General features: G+C 35.5%; 1 protein-coding gene across 3 annotated transcripts in view; it reads right to left on the minus strand.

The window, feature by feature from the left end:
* The window catches only part of KDM5B (lysine demethylase 5B), a 56,279-nt gene that overhangs the window by 21,444 nt on the left and 7,653 nt on the right, over positions 1-27,182 (minus strand). For 2 of the 3 annotated variants that reach the window (XM_026680903.2, XM_026680901.2), the window contains exons 2-14: positions 24,710-24,787; positions 23,887-24,009; positions 23,357-23,527; positions 20,452-20,508; positions 14,450-14,584; positions 12,609-12,705; positions 12,171-12,280; positions 9,936-10,094; positions 8,226-8,345; positions 6,386-6,544; positions 4,848-5,029; positions 4,493-4,655; positions 2,346-2,465 (exon numbers count right to left, since the gene is read on the minus strand). In XM_026680903.2, the coding sequence (XP_026536688.1) occupies positions 2,346-2,465; positions 4,493-4,655; positions 4,848-5,029; positions 6,386-6,544; positions 8,226-8,345; positions 9,936-10,094; positions 12,171-12,280; positions 12,609-12,705; positions 14,450-14,584; positions 20,452-20,508; positions 23,357-23,527; positions 23,887-24,009; positions 24,710-24,787 (1,674 nt within the window). The remainder of the gene's footprint in view (positions 1-2,345; positions 2,466-4,492; positions 4,656-4,847; positions 5,030-6,385; positions 6,545-8,225; positions 8,346-9,935; positions 10,095-12,170; positions 12,281-12,608; positions 12,706-14,449; positions 14,585-20,451; positions 20,509-23,356; positions 23,528-23,886; positions 24,010-24,709; positions 24,788-27,182) is intronic. The other variant, XM_026680902.2, reaches the window with a different exon arrangement.

Raw genomic sequence — 27,182 nt, forward strand, 5'->3', positions numbered from 1 at the left:
GGAAGGATTAAAGGGAAAAGCCAAAAGATGATAGAAAATGGTAAGCAAGCAAAGAAACTACAAATTAATATAAAAGAGACACTTAAGAGACAATGGTTAGAAATGGAAAAGAAGGGGACTCCACATTTTAGCAGTAAAATATATAAAATAGATTGAGGAGTTTGGATTAAGAACTAGAATAAGAATAATTAAAATTGAATAGACATGAAAACAAGAATTTATAATAGATTAATTAAGCAAGGCTGATAAATGTTTATGGACGATAAAAGTAATCAATATTTAAAATATGAAAAGGAATACTATGTGGAGCCCGACAGAGAATAGACATAATCATATAGTAGGATATTTTAATGAATTATATATTTTGTTATTTACATATATAAGGTAGCAAGGTTATAGTGTTGATACTATTGGCTATAAGAAAATATATTTGTATAAAAATGTTAGAGGGAAGGGATTATACAGAAAATAAAATATGTGTAATAGTGGCAAATGTACCGTATATGCCGGCGTATAAGACGACCCCCCAACATTTCCACTCAAAATATAGTTTGTTATATACTCGCCCCCTCTTCCGCACGCCTTCCACTTTTGCACTTTTTTTTTTTTGAGGCACTTTTGTCTACCGTGGAAACGAATCCCGTGAAGCTAAAAGGAGCAGCCAGCCTTCTCCCAGCTCCCAAGGAAACGAGGCTCGCACCGCCCGGGCTCCGCTGAGGTATCCGGCTGGGGCTGTCAGAAGTTGTTACCGCTGGCGCGGCTCCGCGCGGCTCCAGTCCCGCGTTGTCTCGGGAAGGGAAAGGCAAAAAGGAAGAGCCGCGGCTTTTGCCTTTCCCTTCCCGAGGCAACGCTGGACTGGAGCCGCGCGGAGCCGCGCCAGCGGTAACAACTCCTGACAGCCCCAGCCGGATACCTCAGCGGAGCTTGGGCGGTGCGAGCCTCGCTTCCTTGGGAGCTGGGAGAAGGCTGGCTGCTCTTTCGGCTTCACGGGATTCGCTTCCACGGTGCGCAAAGTGCCTCAGCCGCAGGCAGCCGCAGTGCTTCCCAATTACTATTTGCCGGCGTATAAGACGACCCGGCATATAAGACGACCCCCCCAATTGGAGGCATCTTTTTCAGGGCAAAAAAGTCGTCTTATACGCCGGCAAATACGGTAATATTGCGGGGGACAGAATAGGGGTAATATAAATTAAGATGAAATCTTAAATGGTCAATGAATTGTATGAATAAATTAAATTGTAAACATGAAGAGCATAAGAAACACATGATTAAAGAAGTTAGAGATTGATTAGAATGTTTTGGATGAATTAAATATTTTGTTATCCACTTGTAAAAAGTAATGAAGGTATGTTGTTATATTGTTGACTAAAGAAAATAAGATGGAAAATATATTTGTGCAAATTTGAGAACGTAGAGAGGAGATACACAGAAAATAAAATATATGTAATAATATTGGAAAGGGGATTTAATAGGGGATAGTACAAATTAAGGTGAAACTTTGAATGATTGATGAAATGATATGAATAAATTGTAAACATGTTGAATATAAGTATATGATCAAGGAAGCTAGAGATTGATTGACTGATATAAAATAATTTATGAGAATATAAAAAAGAAAATTTGGTAATAGATAATGATGTGATGTTAGAAAGCTGCATCAGAGACTATAGACATGACTGATTTAAAATGTAAAACACCTGGAACCACACTGTTCTCACAAACATGTATTTAAATAATAAAAAAAAACTTTTTAAAAAAACTTCCAGTGTTGGAGCATTTACAACTTCTGGAGGCAAGTTGTTCTACTGATTAATTGTTCTAACTGTCAGGAAATTTTTCCTTAGTTCTAGATTGCTTCTCTCCTTGATGAGTTTCCATCCGTTGCTTCTTGTCCTGCCTTCATGTGCTTTGGAGAATAGCTTGACTCCCTCTTCTCTGTGGCAACCCCCGAGATATTGGAACACAGCTATCGTCACCCCTACTCCTTCTTTTCATCAAATTAGACATGCCCTATTCCAGCAACCGTTCTTTATATGTTTTAGTCTCCAGTCCCCTAATCACCTTTGTTGCTTTGTTGTTACTTGAGAAAGTGTTCATTGTAAAAACTGATTTCATTAAAAAGAAAATTCTGAATTTATGGAATATTTTTTATCTGAACTGATTTTTCCAGTAAATTTCATTTTGTACAGTTATTAAATTACCTGTACATTTATTTTATATACACCTGGTCAGCATATTTTTATTGTAAACAAAATTTGTATCAGATAACTATATCCATATCAAAAAAGCTAGCCACAAGCATTTTATATTTTCTAAATAAACAGATCATTATCTTCACAACATACCCAGTCAACAGTGCAGAAATTAACTGCTTCAGCAAAGTTAAAACCTTGATTAAAGCCACTATGATAGGCTCTTGGAAATGTAATCACAAATTCACCAGCACACTGATTAGTTCGGTAAATCTAGAACAAAATAAAGCAAACACAGGATATAGTTATTATCACTTAATAAGGCTTGCTTTTACATTTAAGAACACATTAAGAGCTCCTTTTCATAAAAAAGAATATTCATTTTATTCAGATGCTGGTGCCAACAGTTGTCAATGAAAATCATCCAACAAACCAAAAGACAGGAAATTCTAATGATTCCAGCATTATTCAAAAATACAGGTAGTCCTCGATTTACAACAGTTCATTTACTGACTGTTCAAAGTTACATCACTGAAAAAGTGACTTATGATCATTTTTCATACTTACGACCACTGAAGCATCCCCATGGTCATGTGATCAGAATTCAGATGCTTGGCAACTGACTCACATTTCTGAGGGTTGCAGTGTCCTGGGATCATGTGGTCATCTATTGTGACCTTCTAACAAGCAAAGTCCATGGGGAAACCAGACTAACTTCACAACTGTGTTACTAACTTATTAATTGCAATTAATGCAATTAATTAACTGAGGCAAGAAAGGTCATAAAATGGGGGCAAAACTCACTCAACTGTCTTGCTTAGCTACATAAATTTTGGGGTCAATTGTGGTCATAAGTCTAGGACGACCTGTAAAGAGTTTATGTGCTGTTAGTTATAAGAAATAACAGATGAATATCTAATCTTTTCTGTACATTTTAATTCTGCTGTAATTGCGACCACTTGGTGATGACAGGAACTGTAAATCAGCTACAGCAATTACAACAACAGCAACAACAGCAACTACAACACACCAAATAAGAAATTCATTTTCCAAGATAAAAACCAAGAATTATGGATTTGAGATGGCTTGTCAATTCAGAATGTAAGAACAGTATGATACAGCACATTATATTGCGGTCAGAATAGAGAAATATGTTACTAAGATTTATTAGTTTTTGTCATGCCCCTGGTGGAGACCAACTCTGAGGAAGAGGAGGAACAGCGAACAGGGAGTGGGAGTGTGGCTCCAGAGGTGGTGGAGGAGGCTGGGGAAGGGCAGAGGCCGGCTGAGCAGTCAGAGGAGGATCCAGGCCCTTCCCCTATCTATCCTAGGTCACGCAGGGAGGAGAGGATCAGGGAAAAGCGAGGTCTACTCAAGAGGAGATTACCATGATCCTCCTCATGGCTTGCAGGTGGGAGCTAAGTATATAAGTTTGCAACTGCGCAGTTAGAATTTGCAGGAGTCAATTTGGTGTTCACCTTGAAAGAGGTTTATCTTTGCTGGCGTTCTTCCCATGGACTTTTCTCTGTTATTTTTCCTAGAGTTTATGATTAGTTATCTTGGCTTGCTTCGGAACTCTCATCAATACGGTTTGTTTTGGTTTTCTGTTTGTCTCATTATTTACTTTTGTGACTTTAAACTGTGCCTAATAAAACAGTGAAGTTAAGTTGAAGGCTTTACCGGACTTTAATATATGTTTTGGGTTTGGGGTTATTTTGAGAGACTACGGGTCATCACAGTTTTTTTATGCTACATGCAGATTTTAATAGGCATTTATTAATACATAGGAAAACTTGCATCTGGTAGGCTACTGTGTGATGCACAATGTGGACTAATTAGGCTTAACTTTGTTATAAATTAGATCATTTTTTAAATCTTTTCCTTCCTTCTTTTTTATATTGTGCACTTTTCTGTTTTTCCTTTCTTTTAAATTCCATTTCCTGCATTTTCTTTTGTTTTATCTTAAAGATCTTTAGTACAAATTATATTAAAAGAGAAAAAATTACATTAGAACTGGCCCTCCAAAGTTTACCTAGCAAACTATGCATAATAGTAAGGATCTGCTATTCCTCCATATAGCATTAAACTCATTTGCTCTGTGGGAAAAGCTGAGTAAATATTGGTTTTGCTCATGTTCAATAAAAAGTAGTTACATTTCCTGTTCTATCACACCCATTTATAGAAACACCTCAATACGGATATGTAAACATATGTAAACATTCCCAAGTGATAAAAAATGCATTAAGATATGTATCCTACATTAGAAGCAGAAGGACAAAAACAAAAGCTCAGTGACATACAGGCACACCATGAGACATTAGTGTGTTGGGATTCATAATTGTAACCAGCTGATGCAAAAGGTCTGGTTGAGATTCAAACAGCTCGGGAGCCAGCTTCTTCATGACATCTTCCAGTTGTTCAGCTGCATATCCTGGGGCTCCATACCATGTTTTAGGTTCCCCCCTACAAATAACGAAAAAAAGATGTGATAGAGCAGTTTTAAATTTAGAATTATAATTATGTATTATAATTAGGAAGACAAACAAGTATACACAAATGAAAGATTATTAATACACATTAATGTTAAAAGGAAATACTTAGTCTAACAATCTATATAAGTCAGGGATCTTTAAGTATCATTCTTTACAAGCTCACCAGTGCAAATAGTTAATGGAGTAACTCCAGTGATCTTCAATATGCCAGCAAAATGATGAAAAGCACATCCCCACATACAGCCAGGGCAATTTCATTCCACATATATCTGCAGTGATGTGAGCAAGTACAGATTGTTCCATCACAGGCATATTATTCAAATTCCATCCGCTATCAAGATACTCCTAGAAGTAAAGCAAAAAGTAGAATCCAACCAACCATAAACTAACCAAGCTTTTTAATCTGATTGTATTTTTCTAACCTGACAATAAAGAATCACTGATTTATGCTTAAAACTTTATAAAATAACACAGATAACATCCATCAAGGTTCAATATGTGAGCAAAACAATAGATAAAGTGATGGGTGTCCAAGGATATCAAGGAAAAGGGGATACAGAAGGCAATCTTCATTTACTTTGACATGCTGAACAAAATCAAAATCTTGAAATATTTCTCTGTTTGTTTTCCTCCTTCCCCTAATTTCAAAGCTTTATCAAGCCTGGGAAGAGAAATTTTCTTTTCCTGTGTACTGTGCTAGAACTCTGTGTTAAATACAACTTGGGAGTCAGAAACTTCTCAGAGAATTTTGTAAAACACTAAATTGTTTTATTTCTTTCTGAACAATCTGGGGTAGTGAAACATGAACCTCACTCTACTTCACTTGCACCGTAATAATTATGATAATATTTTCATGTCAGCAAAGTAAGAAAGCAGAGTTAGTTGGATGGGGAGTAGAAATAGAGAACTACCAGTATTCTTTAGTTTTGATCTAACTAATTTTTGATTTGGAGCTGCCTAGAGTTTGCTATAAATGGAACAATATAAATATTTTAAGTAAAGATGAAATAAATAGTTGAATGCTTTTAACTTTAATGATTTTTATAGTTTTATTTGTGTTAATAAACACTGCTTTAGTATTACAAAAGCAATGTGAAAATATTGCAAAGTATAAAGCTGAGTTTAAAAATGGTCCAGAAACTTAATGCAGTCCAAAACTGGATAACAAGATTGTTGTCAATATTATCCCAACTTTCAATTGTTTCTAATCCTGGCTGAAAGTGGTATTAACCCTTACAATCTTAAATTCTTTGGATTCTTGAAAAAGCTTTTAAAGCCTCCCATATGCTTTATTTATCTGTATTCTAAAATTATATTTAGAGTGATATTTCTGACTATTTAGACCAAATGAAGTGAAGCAGATGGCTACTAAGAGATCTAGAGGTATGTAGCATTTGGATTCAACCAGGCACAACCAATTTGACTTCACTGTCAGCAGCAACTTTTCTGGACTTAGGACCAGGAAAATACTCATTTGAGTTAAAGAAGCAGTGAAAATATGCCCCAAACTGCATGTTTACTTGATATTTTCTCTGCTGTAATATTTTAGCATCAAGATAACTTTTACTTTCTTCCAAGTTTTTCTGGTAGTAAAATAGTAAAAAGGTTCAGCCCTAAATGATAATTTCTTATTCTCTTTTAAATGTCACACATCTTTCTGGGAAACCTACATTCTGAATTAATCAAGAAAAAAAATCTTACCTCTTCTTCTGGTCGGAGTTTAATTTTCCCATCTCTTACAGGAAACCCACTGCCAAATTCTTTTGAGGCAATATCGGCACCATATTCCACTGTCACATCCTCTTCAATTGTACTTACAAGGCGCCAAAACTCTTTCTCCACTAATTCTGTGGGGACCATCTGAATAGAAAGCAGACAAAACATTACCAAACAAAACAAAAATGCAATGAGAATACATTGGGAGCATGAAGGGAGTCATATGATATAATACAGAAGTAAAGAAAAAATATTTAATTTGTAAAGGGTATATTCAGCAGATATTTGTATTAAAAAGTTTAACCACTTGGACAAATCACAAGGAAACAGAATAAATAAAGGAGCCAAATAAATCCTTTCAGTGATTTGTTTAATATTGAAATAGTACAGGTACAGATAGTCCTCGAATTACATGTTCATTTAGTGACTATTCAACGTTACAATGGCACTGGAAAAAGTGACTTATGACTACTTTTCACACTTATGACCATTGCAGCATCCCCACAGTCACGTAGTTTACATTTGGATGCTTGACAACTGGTTCATCTTTATGATGGTTGCAGTGTCCCAATATCACCCTTTTGCAACCTTCTGGCAAGCAAAGTCAACCGGGAAGCCAGATTCACTTAACAACCATGTTACTAATTTAATAAGTGTAGTGATTTCACTTGGCAACTATGGCAAGAAAAGTCGTAAAATGGGAGAAAACTCACTTAAGAAATTTCTTACTAAGCAACATAAATTTTGGAGTCAATTGTGGTCATAAGTCGAGGACTATCTATGGTCCTCTTAATCACCATTTATTCACCAACTTTCAAAGTTATGAGGCTGCTGAACAAATAGCAGTTGCAGCCAATCTTTGAAGTTATGTTCACTGTGGCTCACCAGTCACATGATAAAAATTCAGGCTTCTCAGCTTGTTGCATTGATGACCACTGTGGCAGGTCAGGTGGGGGCCATAGAGTAACAGAAGCAGGTAGGAATGGCAGAGTGCAGAGTGACCAAAAGGGAAGACATAGGGGGAGAGACAGACGGATGATGGAAGTTGAAGCGTGTGTGTGTGTGTGTGTGTGTATGGGTAGAAGTATGAGACCCTTGCCTAATGAAAATGCAGTCCTCGCTTAACAAATGCAACCAGGGCTATTGAAACTGCCATCGCCAAGCAATGCCGTCACATAATATTTCACCTAGCAACTGCTTTGCTTAGCAATGGAAATTCTGGGCCCAATTAGAGTTGTTAAGCAAGTCTACCTGTAATGACAGAGACTAAATCAACTCTATATTTCCTTTGCACTCCTAGACAGCAACCTAGGAGACCTTTTGGAAAAGACAGATCAAAGAGAATACCTGTCATCCAAGGGCACATAATGGTAATGCTCTATAGAAAAGAAATTCTTATTTGCAAAAAAATAATAATCGTAATTTCAAGGAGGCATTACAGATGAGATAAAAACACCCTTAAGTGTTACTGGTTATTTCAACATTTTCTTAGTTAATAGAATCTTTTTTCCCAATATTATATGATGTTCTTGAATGTAACTTCTTTTCATAAGAAATAGGATGATGGAAAAATTTAAGAATGAGTTGAACTAATTGATAAAAAGATAAATATTAAGCAGAATGTAAATACTTTCTGAGGCTAGATAAATCTTTCAGTGAATAGTTTTTGTACTAAAATATTAGTCATACCATTTTTAAAAAAATAGAATGGTAGCAACTGAAAGTAGAGAATAGACACATAGGATGAAGTAATATGCCCTACATTCCATGAATTATCCCCTATAATGAAATCTATGTTACAAACTAAATAAAAATAGAAACGTACATGCACTGGCATATTAAAATAATCTGACTTAAAGGCATCTGCCATTTCTCCAAACGTACGAAGGGTGTAGTCTCGTGCTGCCTGTTCAAAGCCAAATGCTTCTTGTGGTTTATTGCATTCCTGTTAAACATAACAATGAATTAATATTGTAGGTGCAATACTGAACAAAATGCAATATATAACTATGGATTATACTTGCGGTGAGATGGGCAACAAATAAATTTAATACATAAATAAATTTGCAGACTCCAGGGTTTATAATATAGTCAGAGACTGCAATGCTCAAATTAAAAGAAAGGAGTAAAATTATGGATGATATTATTATGGGACCTATTTTTACTCTCTTCTAGAAGCATTATCACCATTCATACATTTATTTAAAGAATTTATATGGCAATCCATCTCACTTCTGTAACTTGGGGATACTAACAAGAAAGTAAAATCACCTCAAACATTCAATGAATTAAAAAAAACCATTCAGCTACAATAAATCAATATATCATGTGGCAGATGCCCAAGTAGATAATTCCATCTTACAATCAGTAAGAAACAACAACCAACTACTAGTGCACCTTAACACCCTGACCCAAACGTACAAGTAAACAATCAGGTCTTACAAAGGCCAAAAGAGTCAGGACCATCAAGATATTCAGGGGAATTCTATTCCATAGAGTAGGTGCTATGATAAGAGAAGGCATATTGGATCCTACTTGAAGGCATAGCTTAATAGAATGATACATGCCCACCTTGACACTACTGGTGAAATAAGCAGAAACAATAGGTGATCCCCCCAAAGGCCTGGTTTTATGTTGTACAGGGCTTTGTAGATGACAATCCGGATCCTGAATTGCACCAGCTCATTGGAAGCCAATGGAATTCACAGAGCAATGATATTATGAGAGTTCTGTGAAATACTCAAAACTGTTTGTACTGCCACATTCTAAACCAGTTGCAGCTCCTAAATGATCTTCAAGGACAACCCGCATATTGATCACATTTCAGTACACCAAATGGGTGGTGACAAAGGACATGAGTAACCATAAATAGGGACTCCCATTCCAGAAACAGACATGATTGGCACAGAAGATAAATCTTCTGCAAAACTTAACTACACCTGCCATCTGCTGCTTGAAAGAACCATGAGTCTAAGAAAAATGCAAATTGCTCACTGACGCTGCCTAGAGAAGACTACTCCATTCCACTTAAAGTTAGAAAATCTCCAAATTCAGGAGGCTTTAGGACCTACACCAATTTGGTCTTGCCAGGACGTTAAAACCTATTCTTCTCCACCTAGGCTGCCACAGCCTCTCACAAAGGTAAAGAATCCTAAGGGCATCATTTGATCAACCCAGGGCAGAGATGAATAGTTGCTGAGTGAGCTGCTGATACCTCACCCAGCAGCTTCATGTACCTGCTAACTTGGATCAGGAGGAGTATAGAGTCCTGAGTTAACCTACAAAGCTGGGGCATTGGACTCAATCCCACCATTGGAATCAATTAACTTAATAATTAAATGTGGATAGATTGGCTCTCATACTGATGAGGGAGATTACCTATTAAACAGTGTTATGGAGAAGTAAAAAGTGAGATGCATTAATCACTTTCAAAATAAGAGTTGAATCAAAGAAAAATGTAATTTTGTTACATACAGCATTTTTTTTAATACTGATAATTTATCTTTTAGGGGGGGAAAGCTATAAGCTATATTACCTGAACTAAACACTGGGGACATCTCCAATCTCCCTTGGGAACATCATGAAGAGGTGGTATCAAGCAAAAAGTATGATAACTATCATCACAGCCATCACATAGGAGCAGACGATCTTCATCGTTTCCACTGCCACATAATAGGCATACATACAAGTCCACCTTTTAAAAGAAAGTTGTGAAAATTTTTGATATTTAATATTTTATTCTACCACTCACAATACAAAAACTAGACCAAAACAAATATATAAAAATTTATATTAGAACATATTTAGTTGTTTTTTCTGAACAACATACAGTGGATATAGAAAGTCCACACACCCATTAAAATGTGTTTTTTGTAATGTAAAAAAATCATACCAAAATAAATCACTTCCACCTTTAATATCTCAATAATAATTAGTTCCAAATATCAATTTTGGCACAAAACCTTCAGGCCACTAAAATGCTAAAGATGAAGGGGATTTTCACCTTTCAACACAATTATGACCAGAGGTGGTATTCAGCAGGTTCTGACCGGTTCTGGAGAACCAGTAGTGGAAATTTTGAGTAGTTCTGAGAACCGGCAAATACCACCTCTGACTGGCCCCGCCCCCATCTATTCTCTGCCTCCCGAGTCCCAGCTGATTGGCTGGGTCTTCTTTAGTTGCCCTGCACAGGAGAACGGAGCTGGAAAACGGGGAGGGAATGGAGATTTTGCAGTATCCTTCCCCTGCCACGCCCACCAAGCCATGCCACGCCCACCAAGTCAGCCCACAGAACCGGTAGTAAAAACATTTGAATCCCACCACTGATTATGACGCAAAGCCTACCTCCCAATCAACAAAAGAATGGCTTCACCAGATGATGAATAAAGTTTTGGAATGGTCCTGCCAGAGCCCAAGCCTAAATCAATTTAAAATCTGTGGGGTGACATGAAGAGAGCTGTGCCCAGAAGATGCAATCACAATCTGACAGATTTGGAATGCTTTGTCAAGCAAGAGTGGAAAAAAATTCCAAAAGCAAGATGTGCCATGCTGATAGGCTCCTACCCCAAAAGACTGCTTATGGTCATAAAATCAAAAGATGCTTCAATAAAGTATTAGTTTAAGTGTGTGCATCTTTATACAACCACATTGTTGTACAGTTTTATTATTTTCCCCCAAGATTTTAATTTGCTTTTCAGATGAATTGTACAGATTATACAGTATGTTATATTAAAGGTGGAAAAAATTCTGAAGCGATACGAGATTAGAAATGGCATGTTATAGGGTCCCCTCCAACAGCGGCAGGAGCAGCGGGAACCGTGGAAGCGTTTCAGCCACTTCTCGGGCGGGTGAGCTGCCTCCATAACTTCCATGGTTCCCTCCGCTACTGCCGCTGTTGTTGGAGACGGTGCTGGCAAGAGGGAAAGCTGCAGCTCGGCCTGGGCATGCTTGGAATGCAGGAATGGGCTGCGCACTGGGACTTTTGGAAACTTGCAGAGCCCGAGGCTGGAGCACCAAGGGTAGCAGCGGCAGAGACACTCATTCAGCTCTTCTCACGCTCAACCAGCTTCTCGGGATTAAATGAAAACGCAGTGCACAGTGCTCCCAGGTACCTCAAAATGTTTTTTTTTCCCCTGTTGTTGCGGGGACGGGGGGAAAAGCGGGAGCAACTCAGACGGCGCTGGCAAGAGAGGCGCTGGCGGGAACCGTAGAAGCTACGGAGGCCTGAGGAGCAGCTGAAATGCTGCCGGCCGACATCCACAACGCCACCGCCCGCCTGCTGACCCGGGTCTGCAGCAAAGGCACTTGGCAGGGGTAGGGAGCCCTCTGCGCTCCACCATAATCAGCCATTAGGAGCGGCTGGTGGCTGCCCCCCACCCTCCCCATCCCAATTTCGCATGTTTTAAAATAGGCCTAAATTTGGGGGGAGGAGCTTAATTTCATTTATGCCTCGAAAACATGCTGGGTCTTCCTATTGGGGGGGCATATTGTTGGAGAAACACGGTAGATCTCAAAAAATCTGAAAGAATCTGAAAAATATTGAGTAACTAAATATCAAATTAAACTAAAATTTTGTTCTAAATAAATGCAACAGCGAATCAGCTTTCTAGAAAAATATGTTGTAACCGAGCAGAATTGTTTAACATCAAGCTATTAGTGTTGGCACTTTGTTTTTCTAAAACTTGAAGAATTATCTTTCAGTTATCTGCACTAAATAATGTATAGAGTATTTTTATAATTAGCATGAAAAACCCCAAATAAACATACTCACAGAATTAAAATTTTTCTTAGAACGTCCCTTTGATTTTTCTCTATCTGTTTCCCAAAGCCACTGTTTTTTCTCAACAACTTCTTTTTTCACTATAGCTTGAGATTCTTTCTCTGATTAAGGCAAAACATTAACACCAGTCTAAGCATTTGGAATAGAAGTAAATCCATTAAAGAAAATGGAAAAAGTGATTTTTATTTAATCTGTAGAAATATACACATTAAAGAAAAGTTATTTTAAAAAATTAATTGGAGTATAACAATTTCTTTTTATAACAATGAAGTTCTTCCAATTTTGTAAATAAGAAAATATTCATAAAATTTGAAATTGTATTTAAGTGAAAGACCACACAGAACTTCAAGCAATATACACTGCTAGACCTAGGTCCAACCTTAAGGGGAAACTATGTAACAACAATATAATTTTCACTTGTAAGCTTACCATTGTCAGGCTTTATTGGAGTGCTCCCCATTCTGCGCCTCAAATTATGAGTTTTGGTCTCTGTAGGTTCTTCAATCTCAGCTTTAATATTAGTAGCCTTGTAAGAAAAAAAATAAATTTAACATTTTTCATTTTAACATTTGTTTACTCTTAACCTGCTGTAAGCTGGTTTCATGCCAGATTTCTCCTATCTGCATTTAATCTGTCACTCTTGTGTGAGTTCAGCTTTTATCGTGAATAAGAATTACTCTATAATTAAACTACTTAACACAAATAAAATTAATATGAAAAGAAAGAAAGATGGGGAGTCTGGCTTTTTTTCTCAGCTGCTACCAATTAATGCCTTCTTGTGGTAGTAATGTAATAACAATGTTGAAGAATGTTTGCATGGAGCATCCCATAGTTCTGATTTAGCATTTCATTTCTAAATCTAAAACATAAGTCATTACTTAGAAAAGGACCTTTATAATAGCCAAGAATTCCATATACTTACACTGCTCACGCACAGGATTTTGAGTACGCTTAAATCAAGATGGTAGTTAATTCAAAAGTACTGAACTAATATTTTAAAATGTTTTAAAATATTTATAATGAAGTGCTTCCTCTAAATAATCTGCACACTGTTACCATTACAAAATAACATTTCACATAAGTGGTAAATCAGGGCTCCAAATACTCAGAATGTTTAGTAAAGCTAATTTGGTCATAGATCAGAGCTGTAACTCAAAGCAGTTCTGAAGAGTAGAAGCCAAATTAAATTGCTTCTAGATTTCAAGGGATTATAAATTTGTTCAACTTCTACTCTGACATCAACATTTCTCAATTAGTTTGCTCTCTTTAAAGCAGATTATAAAAACTAGATCCTATCTAATAAATTTCTGTAAAAACCTTAACTTGGTGATAGAGAATTTGGGAGATTTTGACATCTCCTCCAGTAGTCATCCCATTGTAATATACACTGTCATTAATTTTTTGAATCCTGTTATTTTTCTGTGTACAGCACTTTGAGTGATTGGAAATAATGACTTAGAAATATTAGTAATAATAACGAATTGCCATATGTGATTGTTGTAAGAGATCTTTACACAATGGAAAAATTGAATCTACACATTATGCTAATTCATAATTCTTAAAATATTTTTTGTTAAATAAGCCATAGTTTACACATTATAAGCCAATAAGAAACACATCATTACACAGCTTAATATGATGTGCTCACCAAAGCGCTGCAAAAACAGCATTCCATGTCATGAACACAGGCAAAATACTCCAGATCTGGTCTCAGATGGCCACTGATTTGAATCATTATATTCACACAAAACATTACTGCTAAATAGTTTATAGCAGGGGTGTCAAACTCATGGCCTGCAGGGCCAGCCTGGAAAAAGCAAAGGACTTGCCCGCCGTGCCTCTGCCAGCTCCAATGGGCTCCGTTTTCAATGGCAGAGGGCTGCAGGACATTGAGCTGGTCATGCCTACCCTGATCACGCCCACCCCAGCCACACCCACTCCTTCCCAAGGTCAAACACAACCCTGATGTGGCCTTCAATGAAATTGAGTTTGACGCCCCTGGTTTATAGTAAAAGTAGTCGTTTCCACAAAGAAATTCTGTACTGTAGGAAGAATATGCTATCTCTAAGACATGCACTGGAATTGGGCCACCAATACATTTAATTAAATAATAATAATCTCAAATGTGGCTGAATTGGAAATCAGTATTTATCATAACAACTGCAGACTTAATCTGTAAACATAAGAGATCATGCTCTTTAATTTCTAGCAATGGGCGAAACTTCTATATTATGACCTTACAATTATCACACATAAAAAGTCAATCCTACCTCTGATCTCATGCGTTTTGCACGACGTGCAGGAGGGCACGTTTCAGATGGTTGAACAGATTGTCTCTGAGGAATATCATGGGGTTTATATTCTTTTTCCTTTGTGCCACTGGTAATATCTGGCTTCTGAAAACACTAAAAAAGCAAGCAAAAGTGAACTATTTCTTTCCATTTCATATAAAATTCCCATTGGCATTAAAATTATGTTAAGTTGTTGAAAGAAACTATTATTACATGATTATATCAATTGAACTGGGATGACTGCCTACAGTCATGTGAAAAAGTAAGTATATCCTCTTTAAGTTATATGGTTTTATGTATCAGGATATAGTAAAAATCAACTGGTCTTTTGGCCAAGCTTTAGCTGTTGGATAAATGGCCTTACTTTTCACCTTAGCATACTTTGGTATACAGAGGAATTAATGGTCGACTCAATGACTACAAGGTCCTGTGGCTGTAAAACAAACTCAAATTATCATCCCTCCACCACCATGCTTGGTGGTTGGTAATGTTTGTGCTGATATGCTATGTTTGGTTAAACGTAGTCAAACATGACCAAACTTCTCCACTTTGGTCTTGTCTGTCCAAAGGACAATGTTCCAGAAGTCTTGTGATTTGTTCAGATGCAAATTTGCAAACCTAAGCCATCCTGCCATGTTCTTTTTAAAGGTAAGAGGCTTTCTCCTGGCAACCATTCTAACTGTTGCAACCATGCTAACTGAGGCCTGTAGAGTCTGGGATTTTTTTCAATTTCTCTCGAGCACTGCAATAACTCAAGATTTTCAACTGTTCCCCAAATATCTAAACACTAGTGATTTTGGGAGCAGATGGTTGAGCTAAGAGATAAATAAGTGTGCCCTTACTCTGAACCCCACTTAGGGTATCACTGATTTAGCCATTTGTACTCATGGGATATTGTTTGACTAAGAAGTTATCCAAAACAGTATAATGAAAAATGACTCTATGTTTGGCTGCGTTACTGCTTCAAGCAGTAGAATCATAAAGCATTATTAGAGAAGAACATTTGTCAAGTATGGTAGCATGTAGATAAATAATAGTAATAATATTAGTAATGCATTTTTATTCATTCACATGTTATTACTATATCAATATCCAACTTTTCTCTAATGAGCTCAAGAAAACACTTTTTCCTTTCTAGCACTTCAATGACCCTGAACTTGAATAAATTGTATATGACTGACCCAAGATCATCAAATAGCATTTCATAGTTGAATGGAGAATTGAACCAGTTGAACCGGATGCTAAAGGCTACCAAGATGTATTACCAACATTTAGAAAATGTGAGTAAAATTTAAGATACAAAAAAACTACATTTAATAACAGAAATTAAGAAAGTATATAGCATATCCAATTGTTGATAATTAACAAACATAAAAACTGATTTTTCAAGTTTCGTTCAAGGCTTCAAACTTTTTATAATAATTACATGATCAGATTTCTTATTTGAAATTTTCAACTATAAATTAATTTCAAACCGCTCTTCCTCCAATGCATTTTATTATTAGCATTAGTATTAGCATTTTATTCACAACTGAATGACTGAATCTCAATTGATCTCATTTCAATAACATTGCTGAGTTTCACTCACTCTAAATTGGAAGATACAGAAAGATATTGTTTGGTCAAGACTTTGGTCACAGCTTGGAATGAGCATGCAACCTGGACAGGATTGTATCTATGCAAAACTCTGGTTGTGGCTCCTGCAGGCTTCCTTAGTTTATTGAGGAGCTGCAGAAAGTGAAGTGAATCAAGGGACATCTAGATACAGACAACTATCCCAAGGTAAGAACCTTTGTAAGGACTTACTCTGTGATGGTAAGAGCATGCTCACTTCTCTACACTTGCTGTGTCTGCAGATAGTCGCCAGCAGCCATGTATGATATGACCAGGTTCCTTCTGCACAAATAAGAACTAAGGGAATCTTGCAGGGCCAATGTGAGGAATGTTTTCAGTATAGCTATCAGATAAAGTCACCTAACTTCATTTGGAGATAGATTCCAGCTGGACAAATCCTTTGGAAATGTCAGGAATACACCTGAGCTCAGTTACCTGGAAAGAGTTTGAGTCAGTTATCCATAAGAAAATGGGCAGGGTTCTTGGGGCCATGAGGTGTGCCAAATGTTTCAGGCCTGTGTATTTCCAAATTAAGTCCTCCAGGAAGGTGGCTATGATGGAATGGCTTTTGAAAAAGAATGTTTGGGACATAATTGAGCATTAGGTTTTTTCCCACAATAGCCAATGAAAGCTGATCAAAGACATGGGATGAAGTAGGACTCTAGGCAGTATTAACATTTGTTTGAAGGGATACAACAATTTCAGTTTCCTGAAACAGGCACTGATGTACCCCACTCATAAGAGTCCCCCACTGTACCCAACAGTTTTGGGGTAGTGCCTAGTGGGTAGTATCCGCATTGGGACAAGTTTGGATTGTAAAATGGGTACTAGATAACTTCAAATGAAATGATTAAAATCTAATTTAATGCTTTGTTTTAGCACCAACACTAAATTGGGGTTGATTAATATTGGAAAGAGACCAAAGGAATATAATGATACTGGTTTACCCTATCACTTCTAATAGTGCTGACCATATAATTTGCTGGAGTGGCTAATGATGGAAGTCATATATAATGATAGTACAATACTACTCTTTCCTGAAGATCTATTTCTGGAAAGTTACATACAAAATACTGTTTGCATTGTAATGGCCTGTCCCATACAGTACTTAACTGCTATGATTTAAAAATAATAAAACTATAAAATTATTGAACAAGATTATCTGCAGATGCAGGGCAATATGTCACTGATCAACAAATTAGTGTGATCAATCTGAAACAGGTAAAACACTACAGAGTCTAAATCAGTGCCTAGAGACAATAAAAGATTGTATGAGAAACACCACCTTAATAAATTAAAAGGCTTATGTTCTCATATTAAGCATTGGAAGAAACCATAACCTGGGTGGGGTTTACTCCTCCCTGAAAAAATAGATACATAGTCTTATATCAACTCTTCTTAACAATAAAGACCAAAAATATTCTTTCTGAGTTCAAAGCAATAAGATAGTGAGAAAATTAAAGTCAGAATTTCAGCAAGTGACTTTGCTTTCAAATATAGGACCTATACATAGGGAATTTGAAGTTTAGATTCTGGTTTTCTTTTTCTGCAATTTCAGTGTTAACAGAGAGGATAGCATTCTTCTTCTAAAAGTTGGATCAATCTGCTCATCTATTATTGTTTACTTAACAGTTACAAGGCACATTATTATTGTTAGAATCCCTCTTGCACCTTGGAGTGCAGGAAATGGACCTAGTCTTTCACTGAAAAGCCCCCCAAAAATTCACACTGGCAGCTTTTTCTGCATCAAAATAGGCAACAGTTTCATATCTCAATACATTTTAAGTAAATTATGTTTTATGCATAAACCATTAAAATAATTAAGCACCAACCAATATAAAATACTGCCATTCAGTTACCGAGCAACACACAAATCACTATTAGTCCTTGATATCCTCACTGACTGCATATTTACTCCCAAGTTTACTTCAAAGCAGTGCTGGTAACGCGAACAGATGCTAAATGGACACAAGTACAGGTTAGAATATATTTTGCTATGTAGCAGCCCCACCTTTACGATCCCATGAATAGGCAATACCTGGATGACGGGATAGCATGGTTGTGGCAGCCCTTGCCATATGACTTCCTGACATGCATCACAAATTGTGTTAGTTCAACTTGATCTTGAGTATTATAGTATGTATCTAGTTTCCTGAGCTGTGAAACATATTACCTGGAAATATACTGACATTCCATCATAGTAACAAGCATTTTGTTTGAAATGCTTTTACACTGTGACAGTAAAGAACGTTTAATTCTGTTTTTACCAGTGTCAAGCGTATAAATAATGTTCCAAAACAAAGACAAATCCATGTAAATTTCTGGACAATAATACAGAAGTACTATAATATGATATTACTTTCACTCTGGGACTTAATTCAGTCTAATCCAGGGGTGTACAACCCCCAGTCTGTGGACTGATATCAGTCCACGGCATGTCAGAAACTGGACCATGCAAACAAGTGAAGTCCCATCTGCGGGATGTAGGCAGCACACGAACCCACACCCCTTGAGTCCATGGGAAAGCCTCTCCATGGAATTGATTCCTGGTGCCCAAAAGGTTGGGGGGCCGCTGGCCTAATCTATATCCCCATTACTACCTGGAAATATCTTATCCACACACCAATCAAAATAACCCTCTTTAGCCACAGAGCAGATGCTGCTATCTGCTGAGACAATATACTATTCCCATACTATTTGATTAATATGCATGACAGATGCAAAATATATGCCAAACTGGATTCTTAAAAATGAAGCAAAAACCCTGCTCATTTTAATGCCCCTTATTTACATTTTTATTTGCTTATAAACATATTTCTAGTTTTGACTTATGAAATAAAATTCCTTATTACTGTTGACAAAGAGGTCTCTCCATAGGTCAGCTAACCACTTTTACTTCATGAATGGAATGATGCTACTGATGCTGTTAAAACTATCTACAGTATTTCACATGGAAGAGGACCCAGGAATTGCCTGTTTAAGGTACCTTAAAAAGGTACATTACATACTCTTAATAACATAGATGTTTTTATGCATGTTATTTTTGTAAATCATTACATTCTAAGAGTATCAGAACAACTGAAATTAAATCTGTCTATTCTGAGGGAAACGATAACAAAGTTCTATAAAATGCAAGATCACCTCATTTTGCCAAGTTTTAAAAATGTAACACTGAAGAGAATGAAATGGGGAAACTATTGCCAAGTTAAAAGGGGCAGAAAGATGAGACAAAGATAGGCACATATATCAACAATATACATCTCTTCTGACATAAAACAATTAAAACACAAATATGCAAATTCTGATAAATATTTATCACAAGTAAGAACTTGTTCATCTCTTTACCACATTTCAGGAAAAGAAATATAAATGAACAATCAAGCTAAGTATAAGCTTCAGCTGAGCAACCTATTCTTATCAAGAAAACGAATTCCCTGAACATTTTAAAAACTATCTTGTTTATAATCTTTCTATTTAAAAAGAATCAGAAACACTGACAATTTAACTCAAAAGCATACTTTAAAACTGAATATTTGATGCAATTCATTTTAAAGTGCATATAAGCTTTCATATTGTTCAAAATTAGAAGTTCTAATACATTTTCAACACTGAGGAAAAAACAGTTACCAGTCAGAAATGTTTTAATTTGGATATGTGAAAAGTATGACTCAATGATCTAAATATTCTTTTCTCATTCTAGAATTTGAATGACAAAACTAGAGGAAACTAAATGCTTAGAATTTTTCAGAGAAAATATTAGAATCTGAGATTTAAATTGCTATAGCCCAATGGCTCCAATTTTTGGATGTCACTAATTAGTAAGAGCCATAAGCATTCTTCTATTTTAATAGCTGAACATAATTCTTGCTGAAATGAGGAAACATATGTTTTAACTTCATAAATGTTCTTCTTTAGGAGATATAAATATAAATTAGTATAAATACTAATTTATTTCTTTTCACCAATTCTTCTGTACCAAAGTTTTTTTATGTGTATGTATTAAAATGTCATTATACGAGCATTTGCCTATATTGTATTGATCAGCAGAATTTGATCTTTTATTTTAGTAGAAATATTTCATCAATATAAGTACATAGACAAAATAAATTAAATAGATTTTATAGATCCAAGTCCTTGGATTATATACCGTATATACAAACATAAAATTTTAAAAAAATGTTTTATGATCAAAAGTAGAATTGAACCAGGAATAAGATAAAAAAACATTAAGATTCATTTAAATAATGATTTATTTAACATAATATACAATTTGAATATTTTGCATAGGGGATGATTCAGAGAGCATCCAAAATAGTTTAGAACAAAGATGGGAAGGGATTTCATTCAAAAAGTCTTGTCAAACATACCTTTTCCAGAACTGCATCATCCACTAAACACATCAGTTTGGAACAAATGTCTGGTGCCTATTGCAAGAGAGAGCTTGGAGAGTTACAACTTAAAGGAACGGTGACCTTGTAAATGGAGGCCACAAGTAGTCATTTAAAAATAATTCACTTTTAGAATGGCCCTTAAAAAATCCTTCAGGTTTTATTTTCAAACATATCTGCAAAAAGTAGATTTTGAGTAACAGTAAACAAAATGGCTCTGACTTTTTAGGATGAAATGGAAAATGGTTTATACGTTTCCGTCACAGTAACTATGACTACAAGAGGTAATGAAAAAAATGTGCACAAGATACCCCTCCAATTCTATTAGCCTCGGTAACAATATATACACATACAACATGATTAAATGAACTGCATCATTTGCCTAATTAGTGTAACCAGAGGAATATAGGGAAATGATCATGACAGAATCATGAAGATCACTTTTCTGGTCCAAAACCAAACATTTTTGTTGAGACAGTCTTGCATTATTAATATTTCTATACTAACCAAATGTTCACTTTTTCCCCAAAAGACAGATATTGCTCAACTGAGAAATATTAAATGTTGTATGCATGTTTAAATACTACATTTAGTATCTAACTGTAAAACACTGTAAGAAAGATATGAGCTGCTACAGATCTCAGCTGGTTAGGGTTCACAATTGTAATTTCCCACAGTGAAGCAATATGTAATGCAAATTGACTAAATTCAGTCCACTTACAATTTTACCATCACAGCAACCAGTTTTCATTGGATTCATCTACTGGTAATACGCAAGGACTATTTCTTTTCAATTTAAAACTGTCTTCCATTGGAATGAGAAAGTTGCAATGAAATTGGACTTCAGTTTCCTTGTATAAACAACATGGAAACTGAATGAATCTCATGTCTTATCCCTTTCTTTCATTTTGCAGAGTCTAATATTCTTTTCCCCACTCCCCACCATCTGACTATTGAATTTGAGCTCATAACACAAATGGTCTTAAATGTTCAACACAATGGTTCAAAAAATAGCACCACCCAATTAAAATATTTTGCATAATCTTTAATGCGGTATATGAACATTTAATTGACTTAGCCCCTAATAATGCAAAGAACAAAGCACAGCTATATTGCCACTATTTATTACTTTATATTCAAAGTCTTATCTATATGATTATAAACTGAATATAGTGCTATAGAGACCCAGAATAACTAGTCCTCAGTTCAGAACAATAACACTATGACCATTAGAAAATTTTTCTAAGCACCTATTCACTATGAAAAATGTATGCACACCATATTATACTCAAATGTGTGATAATGCAAACACAGCATATAGGTTACTGTGACAATTTATTTTGATAAATGTAGGTTTCCATTAAAAAAACACCCATTTTTAGTTAAATCAATGATACTGTCTAATTGTAAAAGGAAAACTAATTATTTATCTTGCTTTTCTTTCCTTCTTTTATTGGAGAAACATCAGCATATATTTAAAAAAAAAGATTAAGAAAAAAGGGGAAAAAGAAAAGGCAGGTTCAGCAGAGATGCAGTTCACCTCATTTTTGTAAAAGTGTATTCATCATAACAAATTAGTTATTAAAAGCCCATGGATAAATCATAATTCATAAAGCCCATGCATAAATCATAATTCTAACACATATGAGTGGATTATGTTTGTATATACACATGGAGACTAAGATTAATCATGGTATTCTTTCTATGCATTTTATTAACTATGTCCATCTTTAGGATAAGATCTCAAAATGGTCTCGACAGAAGGTAACTTGTGTAAACAAAATAGTCTATTAATTGTTTAAAGAACAGATAAAACCAGGCCAGCCATAAATGAAAAAGAAAAGCTTAGCAAAATAAAATGCATTCGAGGTTCTTTCAAAGACTACAAGTATGACAGAATCATAAATGTTTAAACGTTTCTGAAAAATGGGATTACATTAATAAAATGCTGCTTTAATATTTTCTAATTTCATCAACTGTAGTTAAGGTTTGATATCGGAGCTTAAGGACAACCTTAAGTCCTTGGAAACCAAGTATCTTTCAATAGACTGATCCGAAACAACTCAGGACTTCAATATCAGCACTTTTAATTCATTCCAGAAATTGATCATAAATAAAACCAATGCAAAATTGGAATGATGTGATCACAGTGCTTATCAAATACTCTTGAAAGATGAATTTCATTAATATGAAGTTTCCAAGACAGCCATAGAAAAGGAGCACTGTGCAGACATAACTAAGCTGGCCATAAAGATTTAGTCTAAAAAAAAGTTACCTTCACTTTGATAAAGAATTTTATGCTTTAACAAGGTTATCAGACAACCAAAATCTGCGCCTGAACATGTTTATTTCAGAGAAAATCAGACTACTCAATATCCATTTTGTATCTAAGAAGACTGCTTTTACATTTAGCTCTCACATTTGAGAAGAGGAAAAAGTTTTTATGCCTGCATAATGAAAATGAAAATACCTAAACCAGTTCAAAATGATAAATGAAAACTAGTGCACTGAAACACATGTACTGCAGGGCAAAGAGTTCTAAAGAACAGCAGCAGCTTTAGGTTACTTCAAGGACAATCTTCCTTCCAAATGTCAGGAAGCAGTCAATTCATTCAGTTTTTCTTTTCACAGGATAAAAATAGCCTCTATAAAAATCAATTTCTTGATAAATAATGGTTGCATTTTGGGATCATGGATATCTTCAAAGTTTTATAAAAAATTTCCAAACCCCACTGAATTATGTATCACTTTGAGAATCCAGCAGCCAGTACCAAAACATCTAAATGAAGGACAAATGTTTTATACTTTAAACCACTGTTAGCATGTTTTAGAGGAGACTGGGGAAAAGTTGATTTAAAATCTGGACTAAAAAAACAGAACTTACCAGAAGACTAGCTCCAGATTGGAATAAGTTGTAAGGGTAAAGAATGCGTTCATAGTGAGCACGTATATGCGATCCCACTGCTTTGCCAGGAGCAAATCCCATCTTGGTAGCTATTTTAGTCCATTTTCTGTCCTTGCAAACCAAGTCAAATCCACCTTCCTCTGCAACTAGCTATAAAGTAAAAATGTGTAGTTAATTATGCGTGTGCATGAAAACAGTGGCAATTATTTTGTCTAAGTATGTAGTTTTTTTGCTTTATCAGTAATCTGTAAGTTATGAATAAGAAAATTTTAAAATAGTAATTTGATATACTAGAGAAAAACAACAGGGGTGAACTTTTCAAGCTCACCATTTAATTCTGGCAAAATGACTCGAGGTACAATTTCTTACCGCTTTCTAATAGAAAACAAAAAACTATTCTATAATCCCTAGACAAGCGATCCCCAACCTTCCTGGCTAGAAAATGCATCCTTTCAGTGGCTTTAAGAACTATTTCTAAATTTTGTCAAAAATTGTAATACACAACTTACCCTGTTAAGCTGGAACAAATCTAGAATTTTTCTTTCCACATGTGGAATTTTCAGTGCACATCCCTGGAGTTCCCAGAACTTTGCTATCTGGTCCAGAAAATTCAGTTTCACCCTAGTCTGAGCCTATTAAAATATAAAGTGGATATATTATACAGAAATCAGCTTTTATTTTGTTTTTCAATGAGGGCATTCCTCGAGTCATTTTGTATGTTGAACAAAAAAACTGTAAATAAAAGATGGCCTTTGGCTGTTCAAATGGAGAAGCCTTTGTTGCCCACCCTCTGGAATAACATTCTTCAGAGATCATATTTATCCCCATCTTGCTAGCTTTTTCGAAAGCCTTGAAGAAAGATCTGGCTTTGCAACTGAGCTTGGATCCTTGCTATTGTAGGTCAGCTTGTTTCTTTGCTATATACTAAGAGTGAATGTTTGCTACATGTTGTTCCCTGGCTGCAATTTTGTTATTTATAGTTTAGCATATTGTTTGTATTGGTTTTTTTTATTGTTAGCTGCCCAAAGTCATGCAGCTGAGATGGACGGCCACACAAATTTAATAAATAAGAATTTATTCTCCTATCCACATTTCAATGCTTAACATAGCAGTACAAGAGAAGTATTGGACGTATTTCTAAATGATCATATCATATGTGATATCTGAACAATCATTTTCTGCTTAAATGCAGAGTCATGAACACTGAAATATCTATGCTGTAACAAAAACTAATTTAAAAACTATTTAATTGTATTTAAATTTCAAAATTCTATATGCTATGATGTATAAGAAGTTCGTTATTAATGCAATTTATATTTCTGGGGTCATTACCTCTAATTCATTCAGCCTTTGGATTCTTGGAGTAAAATGAAGTTTATCAACATCACATGCAAATGGAGGCTGCCAGTCCTAAAGAAAAAAAAATACTAAGTTTGAAACATCTCTCACTTCATTTTCAGATATTTAGAAATTTAACTAAAAAAATATAATGGTACATCTTACAAGCACTGTGGCAGACAAGGGTAATTTGGAAATCACAATAATGAGGATCAAGCAAATATATTATTGCTCACTGTCTTATCTTTGACTCCCATTGTCTACTGCGAGCAGGTGGAGTACTAAGAACATTTGTTTTATATTTTAATATTGCTATCTGGTAATTAAATGACTTTGTGTTAAAAATTAAAGTATCAGGTTAATCTCAAAGATAGTACAAGTAATTTTCCTTTGTTCTTGCTCAATTGTTTTAAATTTCAATTTAAATGCAGCACCAGAAAGTGAACTTGTATAATTAAACCTAAATCTTCTTCAGTATTTTTGAACACTATTACTATATGAATTTAAACTCCCAGTAGACCTCTGGGTTTCAATGTGTTTTAAAGCAGTACATACTACAACGCATGGGACCAGGTTACTTGCAAAATTATCTTTCTCTGATGGTTTTGGTCTGTCCTTCAAGATCTAGCAAGGTGGACATGTTCTGGGCATTGTTGCTAAAACAATGTCACCTGATGAGTCACTGAAAGCATGCCTTCTCTGTATGGCACCTATCTGAAGAGTTTGAAATATGGACAGTTCCCAGTCTATTTGATCTGTCATAAGGCTGTGAAGATCTAGCAGTTCCTCCAGACAATGGAGTTGGTATGTTGGTATGGGGAATCTGGTAGAAATGTTATGTGGCTAGTGGCTCTGTAGTTTTACAGGTAGTTCTCGTCTCACAACTGTAACACAGCCTGCCAATTACGGTAGTAAACTGCAATGGTTATAAAGCTGGTCATCATGTGACCAACACAATTTTATGACTTTTTTTCCGCAGTTATCAGTCAGTAAATGCTGTGGTCATTAAACAAGAGCAGTTTGGTTTAGTGTTAAGGCATCAGGCTAGAAACAAGGAGATTGTGAGTTCTAATTCTCCTTTAGGCATGAAAGTCTGCTGGATGACTTTGGGCCAGTCATTCTCTCTTAGGCCAACTCACCTTACACGGTTGCTATTGTGGGAAAAATAGGAGGGAGGGAGGAGTATTTGATATGTTCAAATTATTCATAAAAACAGTAAAGGCAAGATTTTAAAATTTCCCCTTTATTCCCTATGAGTATTTTTTGCCAAAAATGGAAGTAAATGCCAGTTTTCAGCAAAATATCGTAAATCAGCCATGTGACCACTCTGCAAACACCATAAAAAGTCAAGGACTACCTGTACTGAGCCTTGCTATAGCTTTATTTGGTTTCTTTGTTTTACTGGAATACTTTGTTTTTATTTTGTTGGTTGACCAGTATTTCTTTCACAGATGGATGGCAAAAATATTTTTATTAAACTTGTATTCCACCCAATTTACAATCAAATTACAATAAAATCAATAAAACATAGCAAGCATGAGGAAGGAGGGGTCTCACTCTTCCTTGCCAAAGACCTGGCTGAAGAGCCAAGCCTTCGGAGTTCTTCTAAATAGCAATAGAGTGGGGACCATCTGGATCTCTTGGGAGCCCTTTTTCCAAGGAGCAGGGCTAAACTGAACTAATAAATAATGAACTTATGTGGCAAAAAAAAATCATCTACGCACTACTGAAATTTATTCCAAATAATTTTTCAAAAGACCCCATCCTCTCAATACAGGTCAATTATATACAATTAAATAGTTATATTTCAATCCTTATCCGGTTCTTAAGTTTTGATGACTGTCCCCCATCATCTAACCATATTTTGAGTGCTCAGTAACCAGCCCGAATATATGGCCATTTGCAGCATCTCAAGGTCATATGACTACATTCTTTGAGTTTATTTCTGTTTTTCAGCAAAACTGCAATGAATGTGTTTGCTTAGGGACTGGGGATTCACTTAATGACTGCTTCAAAAAATGCCATAAAATTAGGTCAGTCATATGATGACTTGCTTTAGAACCTTAACAGACATACTCTATTATGGTTATAAGACAAAAACTCCCTGTACATCTAATGCTTTACTTATATATATTACTTTGCTAAAGATTTAGGAACCTTCTGATCAGTTCTTTTCCTGGATAAACATTTTGCCAACTTTTTTACATAGTCACTTGTCCTGTATCTGTCTCTCTTTTATTGCTCATTCATACAGATCAAGTACCACTATCACTACAAATTGTTGTAACATAGGTTATGAATCAGTTCTAACAATATTGTAAATATAATTTTAGCCTGTAACAATATTTAGTTATTTTTATTAATACTAACATTAACAATAACAAACTGTTTTCCAAAATGCTAAGTACTGCTACATAAACCTCCAAAACAGAGACTATCGTACCAATGATGACATTGTGCTGGAAAT

The sequence above is a fragment of the Notechis scutatus genome, chromosome 3 (assembly GCF_049901735.1).
Source record: "Notechis scutatus isolate UNSWTSFEM ecotype Mainland chromosome 3, rNotScu1.2, whole genome shotgun sequence".
NCBI lineage: Eukaryota > Metazoa > Chordata > Lepidosauria > Squamata > Elapidae > Notechis > Notechis scutatus.